Source organism: Macaca thibetana, chromosome 19, assembly GCF_024542745.1.
Source record: "Macaca thibetana thibetana isolate TM-01 chromosome 19, ASM2454274v1, whole genome shotgun sequence".
NCBI lineage: Eukaryota > Metazoa > Chordata > Mammalia > Primates > Cercopithecidae > Macaca > Macaca thibetana.
The window spans coordinates 49,482,198-49,498,161 of record NC_065596.1 but is presented as its reverse complement, the minus strand read 5'-3'; the positions used below and the strand labels follow the sequence as shown (position 1 = coordinate 49,498,161).

The 15,964-nt window shown below is 51.4% G+C and overlaps 1 protein-coding gene across 1 annotated transcript in view; it reads right to left on the bottom strand.

Moving 5' to 3' along the window:
* Positions 1 to 14,194, bottom strand: part of SLC7A9 (solute carrier family 7 member 9) — a 31,980-nt gene extending 17,786 nt beyond the window's left edge. The window contains exons 1-8 of the mRNA XM_050771989.1: positions 14,102 to 14,194; positions 9,951 to 10,098; positions 9,418 to 9,660; positions 7,715 to 7,840; positions 7,373 to 7,472; positions 5,852 to 5,896; positions 5,077 to 5,200; positions 3,684 to 3,787 (exon numbers count right to left, since the gene is read on the bottom strand). Coding sequence (XP_050627946.1) covers positions 3,684 to 3,787; positions 5,077 to 5,200; positions 5,852 to 5,896; positions 7,373 to 7,472; positions 7,715 to 7,840; positions 9,418 to 9,660; positions 9,951 to 10,098; positions 14,102 to 14,188 — 977 coding nt within the window. The 5' untranslated portion in view covers positions 14,189 to 14,194. The remainder of the gene's footprint in view (positions 1 to 3,683; positions 3,788 to 5,076; positions 5,201 to 5,851; positions 5,897 to 7,372; positions 7,473 to 7,714; positions 7,841 to 9,417; positions 9,661 to 9,950; positions 10,099 to 14,101) is intronic.
* Between the last annotated feature and the right edge of the window lie 1,770 nt (positions 14,195 to 15,964).

Genomic DNA, 15,964 nt, shown 5'->3' with positions numbered 1-15,964 from the left:
GAAACCCCATCTCTACCAAAAATACAAAAATTAGCCAGGTGTGATGGTGTATGCCTGTACTTCCAGCTACTTGGAAGGCTGAGGCATGAGGATCGCTTGAAACTGGGAGGCAGAAGTTGCAGTGAGCCGGGATCGTGTCACTGCACTCCAGCCTGGGTGACAAAGCAAGATCCTGTCTAAAAAAAAAAAAAGGCCGGGCGCGGTGGCTCAAGCCTGTAATCCCAGCACTTTGGGAGGCTGAGGCGGGCAGATCACGAGGTCAGGAGATCGAGACCATCCTGGCTAATGCAGTGAAACCCCATCTCTACTAAAAATACAAAAAATCAGCCTGCATGGTGGCGGGCGCCTGTAGTCCCAGCTACTCGGGAGGCTGAGGCAGGAGAATGGCGTGAACCCGGGGGATGGACCTTGCAGTGAGCTGAGATTGTGCCACTGCGTTCCACCCTGGATGACAGAGCGAAGAGCGAGACTCCATCTAAAAACAAACAACAACAAAAAAACACCACCACACAAACAAAAAGTTGTTTAAAAAAATATTAAAGACCTAAATAAACAGTCCACCCATAGATTGGAAGACTCGGCATTTTTTTTTTTTTTTTTTTTTTTTTTTTGGAGACAAGGTCTCACTCTGTCTCCCAGGCTGGAGTGCAGTGGTGCAATCTCAGCTCACTGCAGCCTCGCCCTCCTGGGCTCACGTGATCCTCCCACCTCAGTCTCCTGAGTAGCTGGGACCACAGGCATGTACCACTATGCCTGGCAAAGTTTATTGTATTTTTTGTAGAGATGGGGTCTCACTATGTTGCCTAGACTGGTCTCTAACTCTTGGGCTCAAGCAGTACTGCCCCTCGGCCTCCCAAAGTGCTTTGATTTCAGGTTGAGCCACTGTACCCATGCTGGAAGACTTAGTACTTTTAAGACAGCAGAGTCTTCCCCCGGTTGATCTATAGATTCAACACAGTCCTGATCAAAATCCCAAAGCTTTACTGTAGAAACTGGCAAGCGGATTTTATATTCATATGCAAGTGGGAAAGCTGGCGGAATGAAATTGGACCCTTATCTCACCCCTTAGACAAGAAATCTACTCAAAATGGATGTAAGACTTGAAACTGTAGAATTCCTAGGAGTAAACGGGGCAGCTCTGTGACATTGGTCTGGACAATGAGGTTTTTTTTTCTTTTGAGATGGAATCTCACTCTGTTGCCCAGGCTGGAGTGCACTGGTACAATCTCAGCTCACTGCACCTTCCGCCTGCCGAGTTCAAGCGATTCTCCTACCTCAGCCTCCTGAATAGCTGGGATTACAGGCATCTGCCACCATGCCCCGCTAATTTTTGTATTTTTAGTAGAGATAGGGTTTCACCGTGTTGGCCAGATTGGTCTCGAACTCCTGACCTCAAGTGATCCACCCACCTCGGCCTCCCAAAGTTCTGGGATTATAGGCGTGAGCCACTGCACCTGGCCTTGGGTATATATTTGAATGAATTGAAATCGTATGTCAGATACCTACACTCCCATGTACCTCTGGGTATATATTTGAATGAATTGAAATCCACATGTCAGGTGTCTGCACTCCCATGTTCATTACAACGTTATTCACCACAGCCAAGACACGGACACAACCTAAGTGTCCATCAACAGATCAATGAATAAAAATAATGTTATAGATACACAATGGAATACTATTCAGACTCTAAAGAGAATGGAATTCTGCCAGTTTTTGACAACAAAGATGACTCTAGAGAACATTATGCTACGTGAAATAAGCCAGACATAGAAAGACAAATATCCCATGACCTCCCTTATATATTATGGAGTCCTAATTAGGGAAAATGAGTCAGGCTGGTGGGACCAAGGGAAAGCCAAAAGAGATAAAGCAGGTAAGCTACAAGCCTGCCTTTCTTCATGGCCCAGGACACATAGCCCCCTGCACAAATAACACAATCTTCCTGTGCCCAGTGATCGCCAGACCCTCAGCTAATAGAAAAATGCAAGTTAGCTCACTGCAACCTTGGCATTATCGGTACTGCACATACCCCTGTCCAGCACACAGCACAAGCACCATCCTACAAAATCCTCAGCAAGCCTTTGTCTCTTTGCAGTCAGCTCCTCTCTCGCTGACCTGCCCATTGCACCCTTACAATGTATTTTCCTGCTTACTCTAATAAATTGGCCTTCCCTGACCTACAGCTGTCTTGGTAAATTCTTATCCCTGTGCCACCAGCCCAGATAGTTGTAATGACCGGCGACATACGAGAAATCTAAAAATTGAAACATAGCAATAGAGAGTAGAATGCTGGTTACCAGAGGCTGAAGGAAGAGGGGCCTGGGATGGCAAAAGCAGCAATGTTGGTCAAAGGCTACAGAGTTTCAGTATGATGGGAGGAATAAGCTCTGGTGATTTAATGCACAGCAAGGTGACTGTTGTTAATAACAGTGTATATTTCAAAATGGCTAGCGGATTTTAAATGTTCTCATTGCAAAGAAATAAGTATGTGAGGTGATACATGTTAATTAGCCTGATTTGCTCATTCCACAATGTTTACATGTATTGAAACATCACACTCTACCACATACATATACGCAATTATTGTTATTATTTTTTAGAGACAGGGTCTTGTTCTGTTACTCGGGCTGGAGTGCAGTGGTGTGATCATGGCTCAATGCAGCCTGGAACTCCTGGGCTTACATAATCCTCCCACCTCAGCCTCCCAAGTAGCTGGGACTACAAGCATGGGCCACCACACCCAGCTAATTTTTAAATTTCTTTTTGTAGAGACGGAGTCTCACCATGTGGCCCAGACTAGTCTCGAACTCCTGGCCTCAAGGGATCCTCCTGCCTCAGCCCATATAAACAATTATTATTTGTCAATTAAAAATAAAATAAGGCTGGGCACGATAGTTCGTGCCTATAATTCCAGGACTTTGGGAGGCTGAGGCAGGAGGATCACTTGAGCCAGGAGTTCGAAACCAGCCTGGGCAACATGGTGAAACCCCGTCTCAACTAAAAATACAAAAGTTAGCTAGGTGTGGTGGCATGTGCCGGTGGTCCCAGCTACTCCAGAGGCTGAGGAGGGAGGATTGCTTGAGCCGAGGAGGTGGCAGCTACAGTGAGCCAAGATCATGCCACTGTGCTCCAGTCTGGACAACAGAGCGAGAGGCCTGCCTCAAAATTAATTAGTTAATTAAAATTAAAATTTAAACATTTATAAAGAAATACAAAGGATGTAGCCAAAATGCTTTTGACAAAGAACGAAGTTGGAGGTGTGTGTTTTGGTTTGGCTTTAGAAGAATTATTTTATGGTACTTCATTTTTTAACATATGTAGACTTTGTCAATTTCACTTGGAAATATATCCATCCGGAACACTGGACAACTGTGATACTTCCCTTCACCTCAGCGTGGACAGCTTCCCCGCCATGTTTGGAACTAGGGCCCTGGAGTGGAAAGGCTGAGATTCCAGGCAGCCTTGATCAGTTCCCGTGTGCAGGCCCATCCATGCCTTCCTGGCCAGTTTGCGGCGTGGGTTCAAGCCACATCCCTCCCCTGGATTTGGGTCTCCTACTTGTGCTGCCATGGGTTTCGCCTGGCAGAGCCCTGAGGATTTGAGCTGTGTGTCTTCCTCAGGGGTGACATTGGTTTCGCCGCCCCTGCCCACCCTGGGAGTGACGGCCGGGGGTCCCCTACCTGCCCGCTGTGAAGCAGCTCCCGTTAGCAGCACCGATGGTTGAAAATGCCACAAAAAGTGGAACGACCCAAGACGCTGGATAGAGAACACGGTCACCAAACGTCTGTGAGAGAAGCAAGATGAGTCCTGAGGGTCTTCTCGGCCTCCTAGAGCGGCCGGCCCCCAAAAGCTATTCTGGCCTCCCAGGGGACCCAGGGACCCACCTCGCCTCAGGGCACAGCCTCTGACTTCTCCACTGCAGAGGAGAGAGGAGAACGCCACTCACCTACCTCCAGATATTGTGATGGCAAGAGAAATCTCTTATGCACTACTCCCTGGCATAAATCAATCTATCTATCTATCTATCAGTCAATCAATCAGACAGAGTTTCGCTCCTGTTGCTCAGGCTGGAGTGCAATGGTGCGGACTCAGCTCACTGCAACCTCTGTCTCCTGGGGTCAAGCAATTCTCATGCCTCCGCCTCCCAAGTAGCTGGGATTACAGGCACATGCCACCACACCGACCTAATTTTTATATTTTTAGTAGAGACGGGATTTCACCATGTTGGCCAGGCTGGTCTTGAACTCCTGACCTTGTGATCCGCCCACCTCGGCCTTCCAAAGTGCTGGGATTACAGGCATGAGCCAACATGTCCGGCCAAATCTTTATTTTTTAATTTGATTTTTTTGGAGACAGGATCTTGCTCTGTTACCCAGGCTGGAGTGCAGTGGCGTGATCATGTCTCACTGTAGCCTCAGCCTCCTGGGTTCATGCGATCCTTGGCCTCAGTCTTCCAAGTAGCTGAGACTACAGGCAGTCACCACCACACCCAGCTGCATAATTCTTGGTCATTTCAATATCCTGACACCTTCACCCCTCACTTCCCCGAACCCCCACTCCAACTGGAATGGCTGAATTCTCCCTCCCACCTTAGCAGCCCCCAGTCTCGTGGTCAGTGACCTCAATGCTTATCCAAACTGTGTCTCCTCCACCTTCTGAATCCCCAACACTTGGTTGTCTGTTTGCAACTGCAGGAGGCCCCCAGCCACCTCTTCACTGGCCCCAATGCCTCTCACCTCTCAGCTTCTATGATTCATTATTATTTAGGGTGGTGCAAAAGTAATTGCCAATTTTGCCATTGAAAGGAATGGCAATTACTTTTGCACCAGCCTAATATAATGACCTCCCCCGACTCCCTGGCACTTTCTGCCTCTGCTTCATGCTTGCCTGTCAAACCCTCACCCTGGCTAGCCCAGCCCTGCCTCCGACTCCATGCCGTGCATGCCCAGTCCGTGCCCCCGTCCGTGAATATCGCCCTCCTTCCCTGGGAGGAAGCTCACCTTCAGTGCTGACACCTGCCTTACCCCCTTCCCACAAGCCACAGCCCGCCAGCAGCGATGCCCGAGCACTCACCACGGCCACGGCCTGGGACTGCAGGAGTTCGGTGGCAGTCATCACGGTGAAGTAGGACACATTTATGAGGATGTAGCACACCGTCACCAGGGGGATCCCGATGATAATGGCCAAAGGCAGGTTTCTGGGAGGGGCAATGACACGGAGACCCACGTTCAGACCACAGCCTCCTGTGGGAGATGGACGCCCTCCCTGAGGCCCTTCCAGGGCGAAGATTCGCAGGTAGCAGAGCCCCAGCAGGAACATGAGACATTTTCAAATGGGAATGCCGCCTCTCAGACTCCAGAGCAGTTCACATGGAACTGTTTATAAAGCAGAATAAGCCAGAGGTAAAGGAAGACCAAGCTCCTCCCTCCCTTAGTAGCCACTGCTCTGCCCCAAACCAAACCAAGCTCTAAACGTGCATAGTGAGCTCATAAGAAACCATTCACTGGCCGGGCGCGGTGGCTCACACCTGTAATCCCAGCACTTTGGGAGGCCGAGGTGGGCGAATCTCTTGAGGTCAGGAGTTCAAGACCAGCCTGGCCAATATGGCAAAATCCCATCTCTACTAAAAAATCCCATCTCTACTAAAAAAATACAAAATTTAGGGAGCTGAGATCTCCAGTCTAGGCGACAGAGCAAGACTCCGTCTCAAAAAAAAAAAAAAAAAAAATCACTGTCGGGAAGGGCATCATGGCATCATGGAATAACCAGGGAAACAGCTCCAGTCTTCACCAGGAGAAGAGAAATCAGCCTGCCCGGCTACTGTCCCCTACACTGATTGAGCTGTTACCTGTAAGGGTTTCTAAGTTCTTCTGTGATATAATTGAGTTGATTCCTGGAAAAAGGAAAGTAACAAGCATCACACCTTGACTTTCTTTTTCCAATATGAAACCCACAATAATAAATTTTGGCTTCATTTAAGATTCTCTACCAGAGAAAAAAATTCTGCAGAAATTCCAGGTGAATTTCTTTCCAGGTTAATGGCCCTGCTAGTGGTGGGGCCTGGGCTCCTACCCAGACCTACACATCTGTCAGCTGGTTGAGTCTTTGCCCTCCTTGGGAATCACGTGGATTTTGAAGAATAATCAGGAGTAGTGAGTCCCCAGGGGGCTTTGAAAAAATGGAATATTCCTTTGTCTGAAAAGGGAATGAAATCTATAAATGCTTTGCAGGAGAGAAGAACCAGCGTTATAGATGGTCACGCTTCTTCCTTAAAGGACAAAAACGGGCCAGGCATAGTGGCTCACGTCTGTAATCCCAGCAGTTTGGGAGGCTGAGGTGGGCGGATCACTTGAAGTCAGAAGTCCAAGACCAGCCTGGTCAACATGGTAAAACCTCATCTCTACTAAAAATACAAAAATTAGGCGTACGTGGTGGCAGGTGCCTGTAATCCCAGCTAGTCGGAAGGCTGGGGCAGGAGAATTGCTTGAACCTGAGGGGTTCAAGCAATTGCAGTGAGCCGAGATTGCGCCACTGCACTCCAGCCTGGGTGATAGAAGGAGACTCCATCTCAAAAAAAAAAAAAAAAAAAATGACAAAAACAAAGTCTCATCCACTAAACCTGATAAATACATAAAATGTATATGATATTATTTATTTTTGTAGGGCAGCCTCCAAACCATAATAGGTTCAAAGAGGCTCCCAATCCTAATGATTTTCAAGGTTAAATAGAAGAGCTATTGAGTATTCTTTGTTTAATCAAGAGCTTGAGGCGGGACACGGTGGCTCACGCCTGTAATCCCAGCACTTTGGGAGGCTGAGGAGAGAGAACTGCCTGAGTGCAGGAGTTTGAGACCAGCTTGGGCAACATAGAGAGACTCTGTCTCTACAAAGGATAAAAATAAAAAATTACCCGGGCATGGTAGCTCTTATCTGTAGTCCCAGCTGCTCAGGAGGCTGAGGCGGGAAGCTGGCTGGAGCCCAGGAGTTTGAGGCTACAGTGAGCTATGATTCTGCCATTGCACTCCAGCCTGGGTGACCAAGTGAGATCCTGTCTCTAAAAAAAAAAAAAAAAAAAGAAACCGAAACAAAAGAGAAAACCCGAGCTTGGGGCCTGGCTGCGTCTAATTGGCCTGAGCCTCTGTTGGCCCGGTGGGTTCTGCACAGAGCGCTCTGGCTGACTGAGCCCGAGTCTCCGGGAATAAAGGGTAGAGGTTGTCGCATGCTTCCCAAAAAGGAAATGGGAGGGTGAATGTCAAGGTCACACCAAACCCCAGAGAGGGGAACTCATTGCTTTCCATGACAGGTGGAGTTAAAGTCGCCTGGAGAACCCCACCCACCCCCAGGCTCGGGACATCTCAGGACGCCTCACCATCCATCGTAGGCCCAGAGTCCATTGTAAAACGCCAGGCTGATGGCTCCCACAGACAGCTGGGCGCCCTCGAAAGAATTATCAAAATTCTTTGTGTTTCCTGTAATGAAGCCAGACAGTGAACGGCAGGTGTCAGCCGGCCAGATCTTGAGTGCATCTCCACGGGAAAGACGGGCATGATTGTGACCCCAGCTTATTAAACACGCCCTGCAACTAAGGATCCCTCCCACTGAGTTCCCGCCACGCTTCCTTGGCGATGGGCTCGTGGGGCAAGGCTGCTCCACTCCCAGTGGAAGGGGGTTTGGTGTGTGCCCGTGCAGGGCCCGCCCTCGCGTGGGTCACCTTGGGCCAGGAGCACGAGCCCGCTGATGATGATGATGGCTACGATCACCAGCTTGGCCGCGGTGAAGATGTTCTGGACGTAGCTTCCAAGCCGCACGCTCAGTGAGTTCACCGTCGTGATGAACACTGGAAGGGTGGGGGCAGTTTCTGCATTTATGGTTTTCAACAAAGCCCTGGAGAGAGTCTCCTTTCTTTTATATATTTTTTAATTTTTTATTTTTTATTTTCTTTTTTTGAGATGGAGTCTCACTGTGTCACCCAGGCTGGAGAGCAGTGGCATGATCTCAGCTCATGATCTCAGCAATCTCTGCCTCCCCGGTTCAAGCAATTCTCCTGCCTCAGACGCTTGAGTAGCTAGGACGACAGGTGCATACCACCATGACTGGCTAATTTTTGTATTTTTAGTAGAGAGCTTGTCTGGAGGTTCTAGAGGGGGAGCGCGGCTACTCATATACCCTTGACCGAAGACCAGTCCTCCTCTATTGGGGATGGTCATCCTCTTTGACCAAGCACACAGCTTCAGGAGGGATGCACGTGGAGCAGTGAGGGAGGAAGGGGACACCAGCCTAGCCAGCCAGATCACCTGAATCAACCCTGGCGATCAGAGGGGCGACAAATGTCCCTGCCAGATTGCCCTCACATCCAGTTTTTCTAATTTTATTTTTATTTATGTATTTATTTGAGGTGGAGTCTCACTCTGTCCTCTAGGCCGGAGTGCAAAGGCACAGTCTCGGCTCACTGCAACCTCCACCTCCCGGGTTCAAGCAATTCTCCTGCCTCAGCCTCCCCAGTAGCTGGGATTATAGGCACATGCTACCCCACCAGCCCCCCAGCCCCCCCACCCCACCCTGCTGATTTTTGTATTTTAGTAGAAATGGGATTTTGCCACGTTGGCCAGGCTGGTCTCAAACTCGTGACCTCAAGTAATGCACCCGCCTTGGCCTCCCAAAGTGCTAGGATTACAGGCGTGGGCCACCACACCCAGCCTCTTTTATTTTATTTTTTGAGACAGGGCCAAGGCTCAAGTGAGCCCCCCTCCTCAGCCTCCCAAGTAGCTGGGACTCCAGGTGCATGCCACCACACGCAGCTAATGTTTTTATTTTTTGTAGAGGCAAGGGTCTCACTGTGTTGACAGGGCTAATCTCAAACTCTTGGCCTCAAGCGATCCTCCCACCTCAGCCTCCCAAAGTGGTGAGATTCCAAGCATGCTAATTTTTGTATTTTAGTAGAAACGGGCAGCATGCCTGCTGCCCACCCCAGCTCCCCCATCAGCCACCACATTATCTCCCAAATTCCAAGAGGGCAGATCCCAACCTGGGAGTTTAAGGACCTTTTAAATGAACCTGGAGATGACCTTTGAAATTTAGCCGGGCTGCCTCAGATGGCGAAAAATTATCAGGGCATGGTAAGCAGCGTCCGGAGTAGCTGGGATTACAGGTACGTGCCACCATGCCGGGAGAAGAGGCTGGGCCCCGAGCGACGGCCCTGCCCTGCAGGACAGCCAGCGGTACCCCTCCCTGCAGCCCCCACGGGCCTGGGGATCCCCAGCGTGCGGCACCCACAGGTACCGCAAAGGCTGACACCAGGCCCTGCCTGGCCCCTCGCCAGAGACTCTAGTTCACTGGGAAGGAGCGGAGGGCGGGGTCCCCGGACACCCTCTGTGCCTGGTCTTTTCTGACCCCACCCTGGGCTCGGGTACTCACAGATGGCGGCAGCGGCCAGGCATTTCACAACAATTACAGGAGGTTTGCAGCCCACGTAGAAGGGCGTGCACACGTACTCGGAGAAGCTGAGGCAGATGATGGCGAAGGACGAGGGCTTCATGACCATCAGGCTGACCCAGGAGAAGAGGTAGGCGGGGATGGGCCCGTAGGCCTCCATCAGGTAGGGATACTCCCCCCCCGACTTGGTGATCATCGTGCCAAGTTCTGCAAAGCACAGGGCGCCTGGAATGCAGAGAGGAAGGGCCCATAGGCCCCTTGTGAGGCACTGCTCTGGCCCCAGGGAGCTTTCCTCCCGCGGGGGGCTGCGCGCGTATGGAGGGGCCCACCGTGGTCTGCCCTCACTGGGCGGCCCTGAGCTCCAGCTGTTGGACATTCAGTCCAGCCTGATTTACACCTGTTTGCCACACATGTGCCAAGAGGGACACTGGCAGGGTGAGGGCTGAATAGGTAGCGCCTGCCTAGCGTGTCCCTGCATGCTTTGGGGGCTGCATCAGGGAGCCAAGTCTCTTTACCCAGCATTGCGAGGACCCCGCAAACCGCCCATATGATGAGGCAGGGCCCCACAGCTTCCGTGTTGCTGAGCACAGACTTGGGGGAAATGAAGATCCCAGAGCCGATGATGGTGCCCACGATGATGCAGATGCCACTGATGAGGCCCAGCTAGGTGTGGAAGAAGGAAGAGCGTGTTAGTGCCACGCCTGGACCCAGCCCAGAAGACCAGGTGCCACCCTGCCTTGGTACGGCCAGGGCAGCCCCAGCCAAAGCCCATGCTCCAAGCGCTTCCACCCCGAGTGGCTGCCCTGGCAACACCGGGGCACGGCTCCCGGAGTTTCGCTTATGTTAACGTGATTAATTCTCGTGACAGCCCCGTGAGCTGGCCACACTGTACCACCGCCAAGGTACAGAGGAGGACGCTGGCCCAGGTTCCGTGCGCCTAACCATGATCCTGTGCCCTCAATGAAAAGACTGACTTGGCGACAGCTTGCCAATGAGAAGGGCCCTCGGGATACGCCTCTGAGCTGGGCAGAGGAGAAAGGAGTGCACCACCAAAGCAGAGGGAAGTCAGGGCCTAGAGTCCTGGCCAGAGGCTCCATGCAGGGTGAGCAACGGAGGCCTCCCAGAAACAGAAACATTCAGGGACTGTGAACTTTCTGGGTGCCATTTTCTTTTATCTTATTTTTATTTACTTATTTATTTAGAGTCAGATCTGTCACCCAGGCTGGAGCACAGCAGTGAGATAATAGCTCACTGCAGCCTCAAACTGCTGGCCTCAAACAATCCTCCCAACTCAACCTCCCAAAGTGCTGGGATTGCAGGCGTAAGCCACCATGCCTGGCCCAGTGCCATTTGCTAGGATGTGAGCTTTCTCAGAACAGAACCCAGCTCAAAGAGACACCGGATGGTTCCATGCCTGTGAAGCTCAAGAACAAGTGAAACGAGGCCGGGCGCGGTGGCTCAAGCCTGTAATCCCAGCACTTTGGGAGGCCGAGACGGGCGGATCACGAGGTCAGGAGATCGAAACCATCCTGGCTAACACGGTGAAATCCCGTCTCTATTAAGAAATACAAAAAAAAAAACTAGCCGGGCGAGGTGGCGGGCGCCTGTAGTCCCAGCTACTCGGGAGGCTGAGGCCGGAGAATGGCGTGAACCCGGGAGGCGGAGCTTGCAGTGAGCTGAGATCCGGCCACTGCACTCCAGCCTGGGCGACAGAGCGAGACTCCGTCTCAAAAAAAAAAAAAAAAAAAAAAAAAAAAAAAAAAAAAAAGAACAAGTGAAACGAATCCACGGCGACAGGAATGCAAGGCTGGGACCCTGTCCAGAAAGGGGCAGGAGGGAGCTTTCTGGGGTGGTACATCTGTCAAAACTCACCAAACTCAGCACTAAAGATCTGTACATTTCAGCCAGGTGCGGTGGTTCATGCCTGTAATACCAGCACTTTGGGAGGCCAAGGCAGGCGGATCACCTGAGGTCGCAAGTTCGAGACCAGCCTGGCCAACACGGAGAAACCCTGTCTCTACTAAAAAATACAAAAATCAGTCAGGCATTCTGGTGCACGCCTGTTCCTAGCTACTCAGGAGGCTGAGGCAGGAGAATCTCTTGAACCCCGCGAGGCAGAGGTTGCAGTGAGCCACTGCACTCCAGCCTGGGTGACAGTGAGACTCTGTCTCCAAAAAAAAAAAAAAAACCTGCACATTTCACTGTATGTAAATTACACACCAATGAAGGATGAAAAAAAAAGTCCAACTCAAGCTCTACTCATAACACCTGTCCTCAGAAGCAGCCCCCAGCCAGATCTCCAGAGCCTGAAGTTTCCAGCGCCCGTGTTCACCTGTCTGGGAAGAGGCTGGGCTTGGAGTCAGATCGCAGGGGATGAAGGGCTCCCAGCTGCAGGCTGCCACCCTGGGGACTCTCCGCACACCAGCGGGATCCCTGGGGAGCAGCGTCAGCTTTCAGGGCCAGGACGCACTTCCAGGACAGGGCTCAGCTCTCCTCCTCATCTCAGCCCTGTTTGGCTCCAGAGTCCTCCCTCCTGCTGAGGGACTGCCTGGGTTCTGATGTGGGTGAGGCCTGCATTCACCCTGAAGCTGCCTGACTGAGGGGTAGACCCAGCTCAGATTTTCAGTTTTTAGAGTCAGGGTCTTGCTCTGTCACCCAGGCTTGGAGTGCAATGGCACGATCATGACTCACTGCAACCTCGATTTCCTGGGCTCAAGCGATCCTCCCTCCTCAGCCTCCCAAAGTGCTAAGGTTACAGGCGTGTGCCGCCACACCTGTCCCCAGCTCAGAAGACACATCTGGGGATTTCTCAGCTGTGCTCTGTGGCCACTGGGCCCAACAGGGTTCCAAGAGGCCCTTGCTGAGATCAGGCCTGAGACTGGCCGAGAGGGAGAGGGCTGCAGCCCATCGTCTACCTCCTGGGGACCCCAGTCCCAGGCCAAGCCATTCAGGCCATTGCCAGCCCCCTGGTCAAGTCCTAAAGCCTTGGTGCGGTCCCTCCTCCATCCCCTCTGCTGCCAGGCATGGGAGCTCTCGGAGGCCCCACCCACACCACTGCCCTGGAAGCGGAAACCATCCCGAGCTTGCCTAGGGCTGCCTTTCCTCCTCCTCGGAGCCTGAAGCCCTCCCCACTCCTCCATGCTCAGCACCTGCTGCTCCCAACTGCCTGGGCCTGCCGCGGTGACCCGTGTGGAGCTCCTTTCTGCCTTCCCACAGCCCCAAGCTCCCTTCCCCTCCAGGCCCAGGGCCAGCCCCAGCTGCTCACTGCACCCCAACTCAGAGCGGCCGTCCCTGGTAGACGCCTCTAAGACAGAACAGGCTATGCTGGGGGCAGTACTTCCCCTTACTACAGCCATTCAGACATAAGAGGGACAGGCATTTAGAGGGGACTCAACCATCAGAACACCCTCTCTGGCTGGGCACAGTGACTCACGCCTATAATCCCAGCACTTTGGGAGCCCGAGGTGGGAGGATGGCTTGAGCCCAGGAGTTCCAGACCAGCCTGGGCAACACAGCAAGACCCTGCCTCTACAGAAAAAAATTTTTTGAAAAGTTAAAAATTTGGCAGGGTATTGTGGTACACCCCTGTAGTCCCAGCTACTCCGGAGGCTGAGGCAGGAGGATCACTTGAGCCCAGGAGGTCGAGGCTGCAGTGAGCCATGATTGTACCACTGCACTCCAGCCTGGGTGACAGAGCAAGACCTTGTCTCTAAATTTTTTTTTTTTTTTTAATTTTTTGAAAAGAGGCCCTTTCTGACCATTCCTGGAAAGGTCATTAGTTTGAACAAAACTACTGGCCCCTCTAGACATTTGCCCAACACACAAAAGCACCCAGGTATGAACTTAAAATAATATGTGGGCCGGGCAAGTTGGCTCACGCCTGTAATCCCAACACTTGGGAAGCCAAGGTGGGCAGATCTCTTGAGGCCAGGAATTGGAGGCCAGCCTGGCCAACATGGTGAAACCCTGTCTCTACTAAAAATACAAAAATTAGCCAGGCATAGTGGCACATGCCTGTAGTCCCAGCTACTCAGGAGACTTAGGCAGGAGAACTGTTTGAACCCAGGAAGCAGAGGTTGCAGTGAGCTGAGATCAAGCCACTGCACTCCAGCCTGGGCGACATAGCAACACTCTGTCTCAAAAAAAAAAAAAAAATGCAGCCGGGTGCAGTGGCACACACCTGTAACCCCAGCACTTTGGGAGGCCGAGGTATGAGGATCACCTGAGGTCAGGAGTTCGAGACCAGCCTGGCCAACATGGCGAAACCCCATCTCTACTAAAAATACAAAAATTAGCCGGGTATGGTGGCGGGCGCCTATAATCCCCACTACTCAGGAGCCTGAGGCAGGAGAATCCCTTGAACCGGGGAGGTGGAGGTTGCAGTGAGCCGAGATGGCGTCACTGCACTCCAGCCTGGGCGACAGAGCAACACTCCATCTAAAAAAAAAAAAAAAAAAAAAAAAGAATATACAGAGTTCCCTGGTGAGAGGGAAAGAGGGAAAGAAGTAGGTCCAGAGATTGTCCCTTTAAAGATGTAATTCACAAATCAAAGAGCACATCTTCTGCCGTGTCACTAGGGATCGGCCCGGATTTCACTGCCTGCGCCCCTCGTTCAGACGCCCTTGCCTAACCTGCAAAGGGCCCGCCCCGCCAGAGACCGCCTTACCTCTTTTTGGAGATTGGTGGTCTTGGGCTCTTGGCTCTGGATCGACTTCTCATCCTCTCTCCGCTTTCTCAGGCCAGTATCCCCCATGTTTCCTCCTGCTGGTTCCAGGAGACTGCAAGGAAGGCGCACAGCTGAATCTTGGTTCAGCAGCAGCAAACAAGATGCAAGTGCAAGCTCGGCCTGGACTAGGGGAGCTGGCTCCAAAAGCACAGTGTTGGTTACTGCGACAGGCGGGGGCCGCTGCCAGTCCTGCAGGGCTCATGCGCTGGGCCCCAGAGTCAAAGTCAGTCATTAACACTGTCCAGGCAGGGGAACACAGCTCCCCGCTGTTCTCCAAAGCTCAGCTGCTTGCTTAGCTTTCTCCCAGACAGGCCCCGGGAGCCTTCTGGCCCACGTGCCTGTGCCTTGAAAGTTATTCTACCTCCCTGGTCCAACTTCATTTTTTTTTTTCAAAAGTTAAAAGAAATATTTAACAACATCCTGGGCTGGGCACAATGGCTCAGGCCTGTAATCCCAGCACTTTGGGAGGCCAAGGTGGGCGGATCACTTGAGCCCAAGAGTTTGAGACCAGCCTGGCCAACATGGCGAAACCCCGTCTCCACTCAAAATGAAAAAAAAAAAAAAATTAGCTGGGCATGGTGGCGGGTGCCTGTAATCCCAGCTACTCAGGAGGCTGAGGCAGGAGAATCACTTGAACCTGGGAGGTGGGGGTTGCAGTGAGCCAAGATCGTGCCACTGCACTCCAGCCTGGGCCACAGAGCGAGACTCCGTTTCAAAAAAATAAAATATAAAAAATTTAAAAATGAAAATATTGTGGAATGTATTTATCAGAATCAAGTCCAGGTAAGGAGTGTGTGTCTTATAATTCCTTCCCAAGATTAAAGACACTCCCCTACATCACAGAGCCACAATACAATACAGGTACTTTTTCTTTGTACTTTTTAAATTTTTACAATTTTTTTTTGTAAAGACGTGAGTCTCGCTATTTGCCCAGGCAGTCCTTCCACCTTGGCTTCCCAAAGGGCTGGGATTTCAGGGGTGAGCCACCGCGCCTGGCCAGGTACTTTTTCATTAAGTGATGAAAGGAATGAAAACATTGCCGAGGAAACCCAGTTCCAGACTGAATTAGGAGGTAACCATGCACCACTGTACCCTCTCTCTAAATAAATTCTCTGTCCAGGCCCCGGCCAGGAGAGCCATGAGCCTTTCTATCACCCACGGACCTTACCTTCCTCCGTGACCCTGCAGAGCCGGAGAAGCTGCGGCCCAGCTGACCGCCCGTGCCTGCACGGTCCAACCCTAGGAATGGCCATGTCTTGTGCCCAGGAGTGAAGGAAGTCCAGAAGGTACAGAGGTCAATAAAGGTAATTATTAAACACCTTTTTTTTGGTTTTGTTTTAGCCATGAAGCTTAGATACGCCACACAAAAAGGGGAGGGTGAGGCAGACCAATTTCTCTCCAAAACTGTTTTTGTTCATTTGTGTCTAGGTCAGATTATTTTTTTAAAACCAGATAGTCCCAAATCATCTACACTTTTTACCTAAAGATAAAATAAATTATGCCTTCTTTTATCTTTGGGAATCAGAGGAGGTAAACTTTGGAACCAATTCTCTAATTGCTTTAATAGGCTATATTTAAAACCCAAGTCAGGCAGCTCAAACAGGAACTGCTGTGTGTGTGTAACTCAGCTGTTTGTCAGTTTCCTCCCTGCCCAGGAAATTCCCCCAAGCCCCGGGCCTGCCTCTGGCTGATCAGGTGAGAGCGGTTGAGCCCGTCCCACTCCTCTTTACCAGTGATGGGGCTTCACCACTTGGAGCCACGAGCAGGCCTGAGGCAGTGCAGGCCCCCACATCCTCCCTGCAG